Source organism: Uloborus diversus, chromosome 8 (genome assembly GCF_026930045.1).
Source record: "Uloborus diversus isolate 005 chromosome 8, Udiv.v.3.1, whole genome shotgun sequence".
NCBI classification, from domain to species: Eukaryota; Metazoa; Arthropoda; class Arachnida; order Araneae; family Uloboridae; genus Uloborus; species Uloborus diversus.
In genome coordinates, this window is record NC_072738.1 from 103014150 (window position 1) to 103027167 (window position 13018).

At 34.0% G+C, this 13018-nt stretch overlaps 2 protein-coding genes across 2 annotated transcripts in view; one reads left to right on the forward strand and one right to left on the reverse strand.

Annotated features, from left to right (window-relative positions):
* Window positions 1-1195: 1195 nt before the first annotated feature.
* Window positions 1196-9015, forward strand: LOC129228046 (beta-1,4-glucuronyltransferase 1-like). Its single transcript, XM_054862676.1, has 2 exons — window positions 1196-1553; window positions 8611-9015. The coding sequence occupies exons 1-2, from the start codon at window positions 1200-1202 to the stop codon at window positions 8806-8808; spliced, it is 552 nt and encodes a 183-aa protein (XP_054718651.1). The 5' UTR covers window positions 1196-1199; the 3' UTR covers window positions 8809-9015.
* A 1769-nt stretch (window positions 9016-10784) lies between these two features.
* Window positions 10785-13018, reverse strand: part of LOC129228043 (THO complex subunit 5 homolog B-like) — a 41578-nt gene continuing 39344 nt past the window's right edge. Inside the window, exon 19 of the mRNA XM_054862673.1 lies at window positions 10785-10935. Coding sequence (XP_054718648.1) covers window positions 10872-10935 — 64 coding nt within the window. The 3' untranslated portion in view covers window positions 10785-10871. The remainder of the gene's footprint in view (window positions 10936-13018) is intronic.

Genomic DNA, 13018 nt, shown 5'->3' on the forward strand with positions numbered 1-13018 from the left:
AATTCTAAACATAGTTTTAAGAGTGTGTACCTTGTACCTATGAAAATTTTAAGATATTGCTTCTAAAATATGTAAGAAAAATCAAAACAATTGAAGAGCTAAAAAAATAAATCTTTCTGAAATCTTGAATTCTGTTTGAGCGCCTTCTAAATTTTTTATTTTGTGGAACATTTCAATTTGTACATCAAATATCTAAAGTGTATGCGTTTCATTGTGCGTGTCAAGGTGTATGTGTATAGCTATACGTCAAGCTGTGTATAGCTATACATAGCTCAGGCAACTCATTTTTTTAATAAGCAATGTCGAACTAAATAACACAATTTAAATTAATTTGTACATTTTAAATATCGTAACTTATTTCCAATCATGTATCGTATGCTTTTTCCCTTTAAGGCATATTTTGGATTTTCCCACGGAACAAGATGAATGATACTAAGCTATTTCAGAATGGAGTACCAAGAACCTATTATTACAGAACTTAAACAAAAGTCTTCAAGATGGCCGAAGTTCCTCAGTTTTTGTCGCCACAGTTAGCAATATTTGCAACTCGAAGACATTCACCTTTGTGTGCACTTGGTACTTCGATACTTTTTATTTATATCTGTGGTATCAGTGTTTACTTATGGTCATCCAACTTTGCCTGCAGACTAAGAAACCTTGGAGAACAACCTCCTGTACCACTTAGTAGTACATCATGGGACATAGAGCAGAGAGGTCAGTACCTAGTGATTAAAAATTACATTAGGGCAGCTCTCAGTGGAAACGTTCGAGAAACCATGACTTTCGCTTCTGCATCTACTTACACTCAGCTAACTCATATGCCAGAACTTTGCGCAAGGTGGCAAGGTCCAATGTCAGTCTCAGTATATGCTCCTGGTTCCGATTTCAAGGTAGCTCTGAAGAAGGTACTTCAGTTGAGGTTAGCAAATCAGTGCATTCATCAGAATGTGACGTGGCACTTTTACTTTGACACTGAGTTCAATTCCCGTGATAACTTAAAGTCACCAGAAGAAGAAGCCGAACTCAAAACAGCATCTCATACATATGAATCATGGCGAAAAGGAACATTCAAATCACATGGCAATCTACCATTTCCAGCAAATGTGGGCAGAAATGTCGCCATTCAAGAAAGTAAAACGAAGTACGTCCTTATGACAGACTTGTTTTATTATCCAAGCACAAACATAATTCCGAGATTCATGAAACTGCTAGAATTTCAGGGCTCCTCTAGTAACAGAGTCTATGTTCTCCCCGTGTTTAAAATGGGTTGGTATGGCAAATCTCCAGAAACAAAGAGTGAATTAGTTCAGATGACGGCAGAAGGAAACATCATTTTGCCCAGTGGAACTGCTGATTGCACACAGTGCAATATATTTCCTAATGCTCGAAAATGGTTAGAAGTAAGGTCAGCCGACGAAACCTTATCTGTGTATTATGTGAGCAAGGACAAAGAAGAATTCGAATCATGGCAACCTTATTACATCTCCGCACGAAATATACCACCTTTTGATGAAGAACAAAATAAAGAAGGAAGATTTGATAGAAAATTGCAGGTAAGAATTCTTTTACCAACAATAGTTTTTTTTTCTTTTTTAAACATATTTTTTAAAACTTGCACTAAGACTTTCATTTTAGCTTTGGGGGTTTTTGTTCATCATGGAATTTTTCCCTCTGACCTCTTAATTAATTATTGTTGCTATCCTCGTTACAAAAATTATAGATAACTATACAAAAGGAAGACGGAACAGTAAATCAAGTCATGTTACACAATTGCCGACTCCGGCTCCTGGATTTTGAAACTTCCGACTCCAGCTTTTTTCCCCCTCCAAATCCCCCTCTTATGGGAAGGGGGGCAAAAACTTAAACAGAAATTGAAATAATAACTCTTTTTCATGAATTTTTTGGTTCATATTATATTGTAAACCTAAGATCTACCAACGTTAGAAATTCTATTTGAAAATCAAATTTTCCAACAGTGGCGATTTTTTAAGTGAGATTACTCAAAAATCATACTTTAAAAAAATTGCGAAGATTTTAAGATAGACTGAAATTATTGAGTGTTGTAATCAAGAAAACGTGTACTTACTTTATTTCATACTTTGTCAAGAGAACCAAACTTATAGAAAAGACGTTAGATAAAAAAAAAAGAAAACTTTGTTATATTTTATTGGATTTTTTGGATTTGCGCTTTCGTGCCAAAATTTTTTTAAATTTGCCGTCCCCACCGAAGAGTTTTAAAGGAAATGAAGTACAGAAAAAAAAAAGAATATGAGATGAACTCACACTACTTCCCTGTACGCAAGTTAAAAAATCAATTTTCTTACTAACTCGAAAAAATGGACGAGTGCATTCAAGTAATATTTCTTAAATGAATAGCTTTTTAGACATTTTCCTGTATACATAAAAGTATGATAAACCGTAGAGAATTGTATTTTCAAGTCTAAAGGAAGGTGATATTTTTACTTTTATTAGCGTCTGTGATCTCTAACATTGCATTACACTGTGGAACAAGTATAAAAGAAATATTATAGTACCAATTACCCTTGCAGTAAGCAAAAAAACCTTTTAAATAATTGCGACCCTAGTTAGTCATGGTCACGAAGCGATGCAGGAAAGACTTTTCTTTTATGGATATTGATTTTCTAAACCAGTGCCCACGTGGGGGGGGGGCGTATGGCGGTGACTGCGCCTTTGAAATTTTAGAGGGGGCTGTTAAAGAGGTACTTTTTTCTTTTTTGGGAGGTTGCCCTAATTGGGGGGCGTCGTATTACGGGAGGGAGGGTAAGCTGCATAAGGGGCGGGTAGGCGGCTGCTGTTCTCCCGTAAATTTCAGAAATCGATATTCTAAAAATGAAAAATTTTAAGTTAAACTTAGTGATTTTAAGGAGGATACCAGGGATCGAGGACTGATTCGAATATTTTCCAAAATTAAGGGCTTAAAAACGCAATTTCGGACTCTGGTTTTGTCAAAAGGGATAAAATTCTCTTATTTTGAATTAGCGATAAGTGGTTTTATCGCAACAGTTACTGGCTGTCCTTAGTCAGAAGTTGCTGCCCACGGCATGGTCCGACTCTCAGAGCCATTCCGAGGTCAAAAAAGTAAAGAGGTAAAATGAAATTGAAAGCCTCTTTTTTTCTTTTCTTTCATGTGTCGTCTTAAATAATAAAAAGGCTTCTTTCTTAGAAAGTTTAAGGATTTATAGTCTTGAAAATGCGTTTTTGACGTTCTTTAATAATGTTAGGGGGAGAAGAAGTTTAATGGTGCTCCCCCGTCCATTTTTCAAAACTGCGATTTATATCACTAATTATTATGTTAATAAAAGAGAGATTCGGGAGCTCGGCAACGATTTTTTTTTTTTTTTTTTTGTAGCTCTAACAACGCAGTTTTTGAAGTTTTGGTGATGTTAAGGGAATAAGAAATTCTTAAGGACCTATCTGGAGATTTTCTTAATTTGTAGTTTTAAAACTGCATTTTAGATAATTGTTGGTAATGTAAAAAGAGGGAGGGGAGGTTTAGCAGCACTCCACCGGTCTTTTTTTGAAATTAAATCTTTTAAAATGCAGTTAAATTGATCATAATCACCTATTATGCTATGAGAGAGGGGGTTTGGGGGCTATCCTCTGAAAGTTTTGGCGAGAGGAGGGGGAGACAGAGGGAGACACATTCCCCCGAAAAATTGTTGAAGTTAGTTTTTAAAAAGCAGGGTTTAGAAGATCTTCTGTAATGATCGTGAGAAGAGAGATATGGGGGACCTTCTTCTGGAATTTTTGGAAATGCTTCCCTGGACATTTTTTTGAGATCGAAGTCCTAAAAACGAAAGTTTAGACGATCTCTGGTAATTGGGGGGAGGAGGGGGATCTTGAACATCTTGAATTTTTCCAAAATAAAGTTCAAAAAACGAAATTTTTGACGGTTTTTTAAAATCATGAAAATTTAGGGGGCTCCCACTAGCCACAGCCTCTTGAATCATCTCTTCCGAATGTAACTAAAGAGAGGTGAACAACTAGATCCCACTTAGAATTTCCGTACAAAATTTCAACCTTCTACGACAGTAGTTCCCAATCTGAACCTTTCAGGCTCTTCGCTCACATCCTCTGGGCAGGGCGGCAGGGGTATAATATAAGTGCACACGAGAACAAAGCCGGGTGTATGTGTGGGGGGAGGGGGGAATTGATTTCCCAATTTGACATTCATTAAAATTAATGCATGCAACTATTCAACAGAGCAGCGTGGGAAAGAGGGTGATCCCTGGATCCGGACCATGGGCGGACTGGGTCCTGGAAGAGGTCACCAACCTTGACAAAAAAACTCCGAGGCATAATAAAAAAAAAAAAAAAAAACCCCGAGGCATGGAGGTTTCAAAGCGCAAAAACCAAAAACCGAAGGCGCACAGGTTCGAGAACGCAAGAGAAGAAAAAGAAGAAGGCGCAAAAAGGTTAAAGGACGCAAAAAACCGAATACGCACAGGCCAGAGAGCGGCGGACCAGTCTACACCTGACCGGACCCCTTACTTGAAACTAAACAAAGTCAATTTTTCTTTAACAAAAAATTTAATTACTTTGCTCTGTTTATGGTTTTTCATTAATCAATTTTATGCAGTATGACTGGCTAATGTGTCGATGCAAAACAAAAGAAAAACTCTGATTTTTTCTATTTAAAATTCCAAGCATTAGATTTTTCTTTTCTTTGCTTGGCGGACTCCCCTCCCTCTCCCGGTTCTTCGTTTGGGCGATCATGGAGTTTAAATTTTCGACCTCCCCCCTCCCTGGTTTAGAAACATACTTAAATTGGGAATTTTTGTTGTTTTTTTCCTAAAAATATTTGAACCCATACCACATGACGCCCCCCCCCCCCCCCAGAAAAGTTTGAAACGACGGGCTTGCCCTTATGAGGAATTTCTCTTTAAGCAAGCTTTAATGCATCATATTCATTTTATATCAAATATGATTCATTTACAATTACTAGCGAATTCTCTCGATAAATAAAAATCAAATATAGTTGGAACTTTTAACAATAGATGGCGCCTACTGTTGTTTTAAATTCTGAAAAAAGAAAACATAAAACGTTAAAAGGTGAGTTAAATTAGGCAAAAACCAAATTACGAAGGCATGATTTAAGTTGGATTTTAGTCTCAGCACCAGAGCCCCGAATTTGGTTATCCAAGACCTCAATGTTAGGTATATAAACCCAATAAGATCTCCATTGATCGTCCGGGAGTTGTGGCGTGCTCCTGTAATCCAGCTGCTTGGAGGACGAGGCTGTCGGACGGCGTGAGGTTGGGGGTTCTGGCCTCAGCTGCTCTATGTCGATCAGGCGTCCGTGCTAAGCACGGTGTCGATATGGTTGATCCGGGGGAGCCTGGATTCACCAGGTCGTTCTAAGGCGGAGCGGACCGGCCCAGGGCGGAAACGCAGCAGGCAAAAGCTCCCGCACGGTGCAGTAGTGGGATAGCGCCTGTGAATAGGTGGTTGTTGTCAGCCCAATTAAGATATCCGGACGCAGTCTCTTTTTGCAGTTTTTTTTTTTAAATAAAAAACCTATTTTTAAATTAGGCTCTTAAAGGGTTCCCCTACCCCCCATCAGAAAGTATTTTGTTCAAAAAAGGAAAAAAGATTAATTTATTCTTGCTTCCATTTCCAAACTTACCGATGATTCAGCTTTGGTAGTTTTGTGCCTGATTTTTCGAGTGTAAATTTCTTCTTTGGGAGCTCAAGGGGAAGACATAGGTGTTTAGATGGGTTACCATAGTCATAAGGATAACTTAAGATAATCCGCAACCAAAAACACTTCCCTTTTCAACAAACCCCTTTTATACACAACCCCCTCCCCATACAGTGTGAAAGAGTCAAATTTGGAAAACGCCTGTCATTTCAGAATTTTTTCGGTCGGAGGGAGGCAAGCAGCAAATGCAATAGTCAATGCATTTTATGGGGATTTTGCCCCAAGTTTATCCAGATCAAATTTGAACTCAGTTTTAAAATTTTATTTTTGCATAAATAATTTTTGTTTGTGATAGTAATAAACATTTGCTTTTTATTTTCATTTCTTAATGCTACAGTGAAACCTGTGCATAACAATACTGTCTATAACAATAAACCTGTCTATAACGATATTTTCCTTGGTCCCAGCAAAATTTTAGCATGAATAATCAAACTGTCTATAACGATAATCTGTCTATAACAATATTTTTTTAGGTCCCAATAGTATAGTTGTAGACAGGTTTTACTGTATAGCGTTTGCGTAGCCACATATTCTTGAAGCAGAAGACAGTGAGGAAAATACTTAATAGAGAAAAATAAAAAATATTTTTATAGTTTTTATTGTAAACAATTCTTTGTAACTTTGTTAAAGTATGTTTTTTTAAATCGTAAATACAGTAAAGTCTGGATTTTAAGATTTGTTTTGCTTAATACCCATACTACCTGGATTTTCAATGGTTCAAATTGCCTTTGGTCTTAGTTAGTCCTGAATAAACGAGTTTGTACGACAGTTCTGAAAATGTTACAATATTCAAAATTTTGTTTTGCTCTTTCAAAAGTAACTTACCATAGTCAGTGATAGTTAACATACAGACAATGAAAGAAAACTGAATTTTGTCCACCAGTTTTCGGCCATGTGTTTTAAAATTGCATATTTTAATTTTCCCTTTCATAATTCAGATATTTCCATTCTGCTAATTTAGTAATTTATAATTTAAAACTACGTTTAGTTGTGTCCTTGCAATTTTAATCTGCGGTTGCAAAAATAAATGCTTCTTAATTGAAAAAAAATCATAATTATGTTCCTCCTGGATTATTTTCGGTTACTGTTATCAGTCGGTTTTTGTTATCAAATTATATTTGTCCCAAAATGATCAAATTAAGCTGCGCCTACTGTATATAAATTATCTTACATTTATTGCAATGTTATCACAGCATAAAAACTTCTATTGCCAGGAAAACTTTATTAGTAAAAACCTGTTCTTTTAATTTATGTATAAAAATGTTTTATTCACAGAATTTTATACTTGCATATCTTCAGTTTTACCGTATATATATTTATATTTTTAGTTGTTTAAAAGTTCTAACAATCAACATGTTTGATGCAACACCTCATTATGGGCCATGGCTTCTTCCTTTTTTTGGCCCAATTTTGCTTTTCAACTATGGATTTTTAATTTCTAACTTTTAGAGGCTTAAATTTTGAATCCACTGTCCCGCATTTTTTGTTTTTATTAAAAAGGGACTGCATGAAAAACTTTCAAAGGAGTTCTCTTTGGATCTATTCATAAAAAAATGACCCACTCAACTCCCTTTGTTTAATTTCAAGGTTTATTTGTGAAATTTTAATTTTTACATTTAAAAAAAGTTTACATCATTCAAAATCATATCTCTTTCTACAGATTCCATTATTAAGGATGGCACATAAGATTTCTGAAGATCTTTCTAACCCTCCTACTATCAATGTCCATGCTGCAGAAGTTTTAAAAGTTCACGTCATTAACATCCCTCTCATAAAAGTTTTGTACAGCAGAATAATGTAGGATTTCAACTGGTTTATAAAAAGTGATACGTTGTGATAATTAATTCTAAACCTAATTTCAAGACCATGGTCACTTATATTAACTGTCTTTACTTAAGCTAAACACCAAATAGTCTGCATATTTCAAAAAGGAAATTTAATTTTTACTACTAAACATTTAAGGAACAGTCACTTTTTAAATTGTCCACCAAAAGATTTTTCACAAGTCATACTCGTTCATGTATTAAAGATTATATTATTAGTGATTTTTTTAACCCCCGACACACAAAGGAAGGGTGTTTTAAGTTTGACATGTCTGTGTATCTGTCTGTGGCACTCTAGTGCCTAAACGGATGGAGCAATTTTTAATTAAAAAAAAAATGTTTGAAAGGAGAAAGGAGAGTTGATCAATAGTGTTCTTAGCTAGCTTGCATTTTTGGATGACATCAATCAATGAAAATATTAATAAAAAACCTCTAAAAGGTTTTTCGCGATTTTTGCAGTGAAAACCTAGAAAAACAAGGTTTTTCCAAAACCAAAATAAAGATAATTTTTTCCTATGTCTGATAGAATTGTGTTTGGAATTCCATGTTTCATAGTATTGGAATTATAACGTTTTTTAAAAGCAGATTTTAACAAAAGTTAAACCTTTATTCCTGCGATTGATAACCGAATTCATTGTTGGCCGACAAGGAAATAAAACCCAATGATTTAAAATTTTTATCTGTTGCCAGTTTCTATTTGATAGCAAATAAAATACTTGACATTGATTTTTAATATAAGGCCTTCAAAAGTACTTCCAATTTTCCTTCTTGATTCTACAATTGCGACTTATTCGGGTTTTTTTTAAATTTTTAATTTTTCGTTGCTTGTGATTATTTTGTTTCTCTGACTCTGATGTAAGTTCTATGACAATAAGAATCCATGTTATGTTAAAGAAATTTGTTCAATGACTATCTTTAACCCTTTCATGGGACTTGGGAAGATTATTTCCCACACGAGAAATAAATGGCCCATGAAAGGGTTCGTTTACTCTGTTAATTATTGAATTATTTTATGATGCTAGATATCTCTAATATTTCACTTTTATAATTCTTTGTTTTCTTAAGTTGTTAGAGCTATGCCTGCAACATTATGAATTTCACATCTTGGACAATGCATTTTTAGTTGAAGTTCGACAAGAAGATGAGCCTACAAAAGATGTAAGTTTCCTGCAAAGTTTTGTGCAACACAATAATATAGCCAGAGAGAAAAAACTGGAAGCTTTGCTGTGTCGCTACGGATCAGATACTGGATGTTCAATATAAATAATCCACATTCAGTAGAGAACAATAAAAATGACGAGGATCATAAATTTACATCATATGAGGCAGTGAGAAGCAAAGGCATGTAAGTGACAAAAATTAAAAATTTCAAGATAACCAGTACAAATAGTAGGGGAACCTCTCCTCTGTTTTAGGGCAAGAGATAGTACTAGCCCTGGTAGCTGCTGCACTACAACATGATTTCGAAAAGCTTTTAAATGAAAACCTGAATAGGACCAAAACTTGAAATGAGTTTAACTCAAAACTTGAACATGTCCACTTACATTCCTTAGCTTCTCACTGCCTCATACGGCTTTCTCTTTATTTCAACTACTGAAACTGCCCTTTGTGGTTATTCTTTTGTGAATCTATTGATGCAATAAAAAGATATTCACTAGAAGCTTTGAAGAGTTTTCGGGGAAAACTCATTTCAGGTACATTTTCAGGAATAGGAAGAAAAAGCAGGGGCGTGCACAGAAATTTTGGGGCTTGACATATGTTCTTTCTGGGCCCCTCTCCACATTGTTTACCCCAGTATTTCACACCTAAGGTCCGGTCAATAGGTGTCCCCCCCCCCCTGTGCACGCCCCTGAGAAGAAGATATCAAGAATAAAAAGATGGCATTTAAGTTCTATATGAATCCTGATTGTCAATGGGCAGAGGCTATTTTCAGCTTTAGCTGGTAGCAGCATCATCAAATTTGAGAGCAGAGTCCTCCTGTCCAAGTATGACATAGAAGGAAATTCTCTACAAGCTTTGAAGGGGTTTTGGGGAAAACTTATTACAGGAACATTTTCAAGAATAGGAGGAAGAACATAGTAGTTAAGAGACTACTAATATTCTGTTTTGTGATAATTTACATATTTTTAAAATTACTCTGAATATACAAATCAATTAAAGCATTTTTACTGATTCAAAATTTAAAAAAAAAAGTTATTTTTAAAATTTACAATTCATAGAGATTTAAATATATTAATTCCATTAAAACATATATCATGATAATTTTTATGAAGAACAAAAAGCCTTAAAGACCATTCCAAAAACTGGGGATCTTGAAAAACTTTAAAATACTAACAATTTAAATTAGAATTATGTCTTTGCAAGCATCTCATACAACATATTAAAAGAATAACAATTGCTAGGTTACAAAAACTCTAAGCAATCTTTATCATTTAGAACGGTGGAGTGAATCTACAAAATGTTTTGTAGAACATAATTTAATGCACTCCATAATTTCATTAGAATTTATTTCATATCATTTATACACCTTGTTAACATGAAGCCATTTGGTGTGCCATTCCACTTAATGTGAAAATAATTATTCTTAAAGTTAACTAGAATTTAATGTTAGAAAATATACTAAACATGGATACTTAAAACTAAAAACCCTTCAAAAAATAAACAATTTTTTAGCTTAAAAATAAAAACATTTTAGATCTTTACATGTTAACTCTTTTAATACTGAAACTAAAATAATAGTTTGAAAGCTACTGAAAAAAGATAAAAGCTATTAGAATTCTGTTTTCTTCGTGCCCGAAGTCAAAAGAATCAAATTTTATAAGAGATCTGTGAAATATTATTACTTTCTGTCAACTTCATTGAAGAACACAAACAGTTCTTAACACCTGATACTTTAAATAGGCATCCTCCATTTTGATAATACTTTTGATGAAATTAAAAAGTTTTAAAAATTCTGTTAGATATTTAACAGATTACTGTTGATTTATTGAAAAATTTGTACATTTTAATCTCACTTTGGTTTTAACATTGTACTCTTGGTGAGAAGTACCTCCACGCAATCCATTAAAGTAAAAACATTTGGCGACAATTTGTACCCAAAGAATTTGAGTGTAATAAAATGAATAATTGAAAACATGAGGTATAAAAAGTTAAAACTTCCTTTTTTTTGGGGGGGGGGGCTAAAATTTTATATTTTTGTTAAAAAAAGAGAAAAGCAAATCTTGCTACACTGTGTTTTATAATTTTATTTATAAAGATGTAGTTAACAATGCAAGTGAATGAAATGATATACAAAGCTAAGAAAATCACTATATTTTGACATCATACTATCTAAACGTGAAAATGCCTTGAGTTGAAATGCATTTGTAAGGTCTACTGTGGCTTCTTCCCCTAAGAGAAAATCATAAAATTAGTAAGAAAGGAAAAATACAATTTATACATAATAAGTTACAATGAAATAAGTTTGAGAAAAAGAAATAAACCTTCAACAAATTTCAATCTTTGGAAACATTTCATTTTTTTTAGGGAGAGCCAATAGATTTCCAGAAAAGTAAAAATAATTTAACAATATGATTTCGAATTTTTGAAAAATTATAGATATGTTTCAGGGTAACAAGGAACTCTTTTTGATGTCAAAGACATAAATGCCTTGCATGCAATATACCAAACAGCCCGGTCGTTACACCCAGGACTGCAGTTTCATTCTTGTTAGAACTCATCAGTCTGGAATAGTGAATAATCGAGCTGGAGACAGATGACAACTCATTAAAGCTGAGAGTGCCAACATACTGGTAGATAAAGTAAATATATCTCAGACTTAACGAGATGACAGCTGCCTCCAGCTTGGTTATTCATTATTCCCGACTAATGAGTTCTAACAAGAATGAAACTGCAGTCCTGAATGTGATGAATGGGCTATCTTACATATTTCATGCTTTTCCGCCTTAGCCCTGGCTTAGGGGCAGTAACTTACTGCTAAATACATAACGCTCCCTTTCAAAAACCACTAGATGGATCTGTTTTTGCATGCAGTCTAAGATAATATTTTAAAAACCATGGCCATTTAGAGCAGGTGAATATAGCTTACTTTTTTTTGGAAATGAATTCAACATTTCCAGGTATAGATTTACTGGAGGAGTGCTTACGCCACCAAAAAGTTTGAATTTTTTGTTAAAAGAGAAGGTAAAAAGCACTTATTAGCAATAAGTAGCCCAGTTCACTTAACTTAAAATTTAATTCTGAAAAAAGGCTTTAAAACAGGGCTTAATTCCAGGTTTTTTTAGTCCAATGTTCTATCAAAAATGTTAAACTGATTCGAAAAATCTTATTTATTGAAAAAAAAAAAGGGTTTAGTGTAAAAGGCTTTAACTTCAATACTTTGTCAAAATCCATAAGTAAGGCACCATTTAAAAGATTTTTTTCACCGCTTTCAGCAAACATTAACAGACAACTCACATTTTGGGTATTTTGTCCAAAAAGAAAAAAAAAAGAAGACCCTTTTTGCTTTTTTATTATGCAATGCTTTAACGTACAGCATACCAAAAGGGAGGCCCACTGATTCAGTTGGTTAGAGCATCGTGCTAATAATGTGAAGATTGGTAAATTTGAATCTTTTTGGGTCAAAAATAAAATGGCATTTTGACAACAAAGTATAAATTTTAACATGGTAAATTTCAGTATAACATCTTTAAAATATTTTAACAAAATACAGGCATTGATTTCTTTAACATTAGATTAGAAGAATCTTTAGCTTTAGAATAGAAGTTGCCAGTCGCCAACACAACAACAAGCGAACATTTCATTGAAAATGGCTACCAAAAAGTTAAATATTAGCAGCCAAAAGTGGTGCCCAAATGTTTCTTCATTTGTTAAAAATCGTATCATATATTGTGCTACGACAATAAGCTTCCATTGCATCAGGCGACCCTATCTTGGCAACGTAATTCAGAGTTAAACTACTTTAAGGTTATTTATTTTTTGTACTGAATATACACTGCACAAAAAAAAATAGAGTACATGATTTTAATAAAATTGAGAAAAATATTATTCCAGAAACTAATTACCAATAAAGCGCCCATGTTTTCAGAAGACATGATGATAAAAGTAAACTTCGGAAGCAAATCAAAGTTTCTGTAGAACAAAAAGCAGAAAAAGGATACAAGTGCAGAAATCACAATTTAACAGAAGCCCATTTTTTCACTGTCTGAATGGCAAAATTTAACTGTTCATTTAATTTTAAATTGGAAAATGCCACAACACCCCAATTTACTGGATTTCATGGCTTGACATTTTATTGGGAGAAAGGAAACTGGGCAAAGACAAAGAATTGTAGCAGACGATGTTGGAGAGGCATAATTTCATGTTTGTTTCACCGTTCTAGATGAGCAAAGTTCCCAGTCAAATGTTTTCTGCTGTATTGCATCTAAATACACTTGTATACTGCATTTTATGCCTCTGCAAAGCTACCTCACAC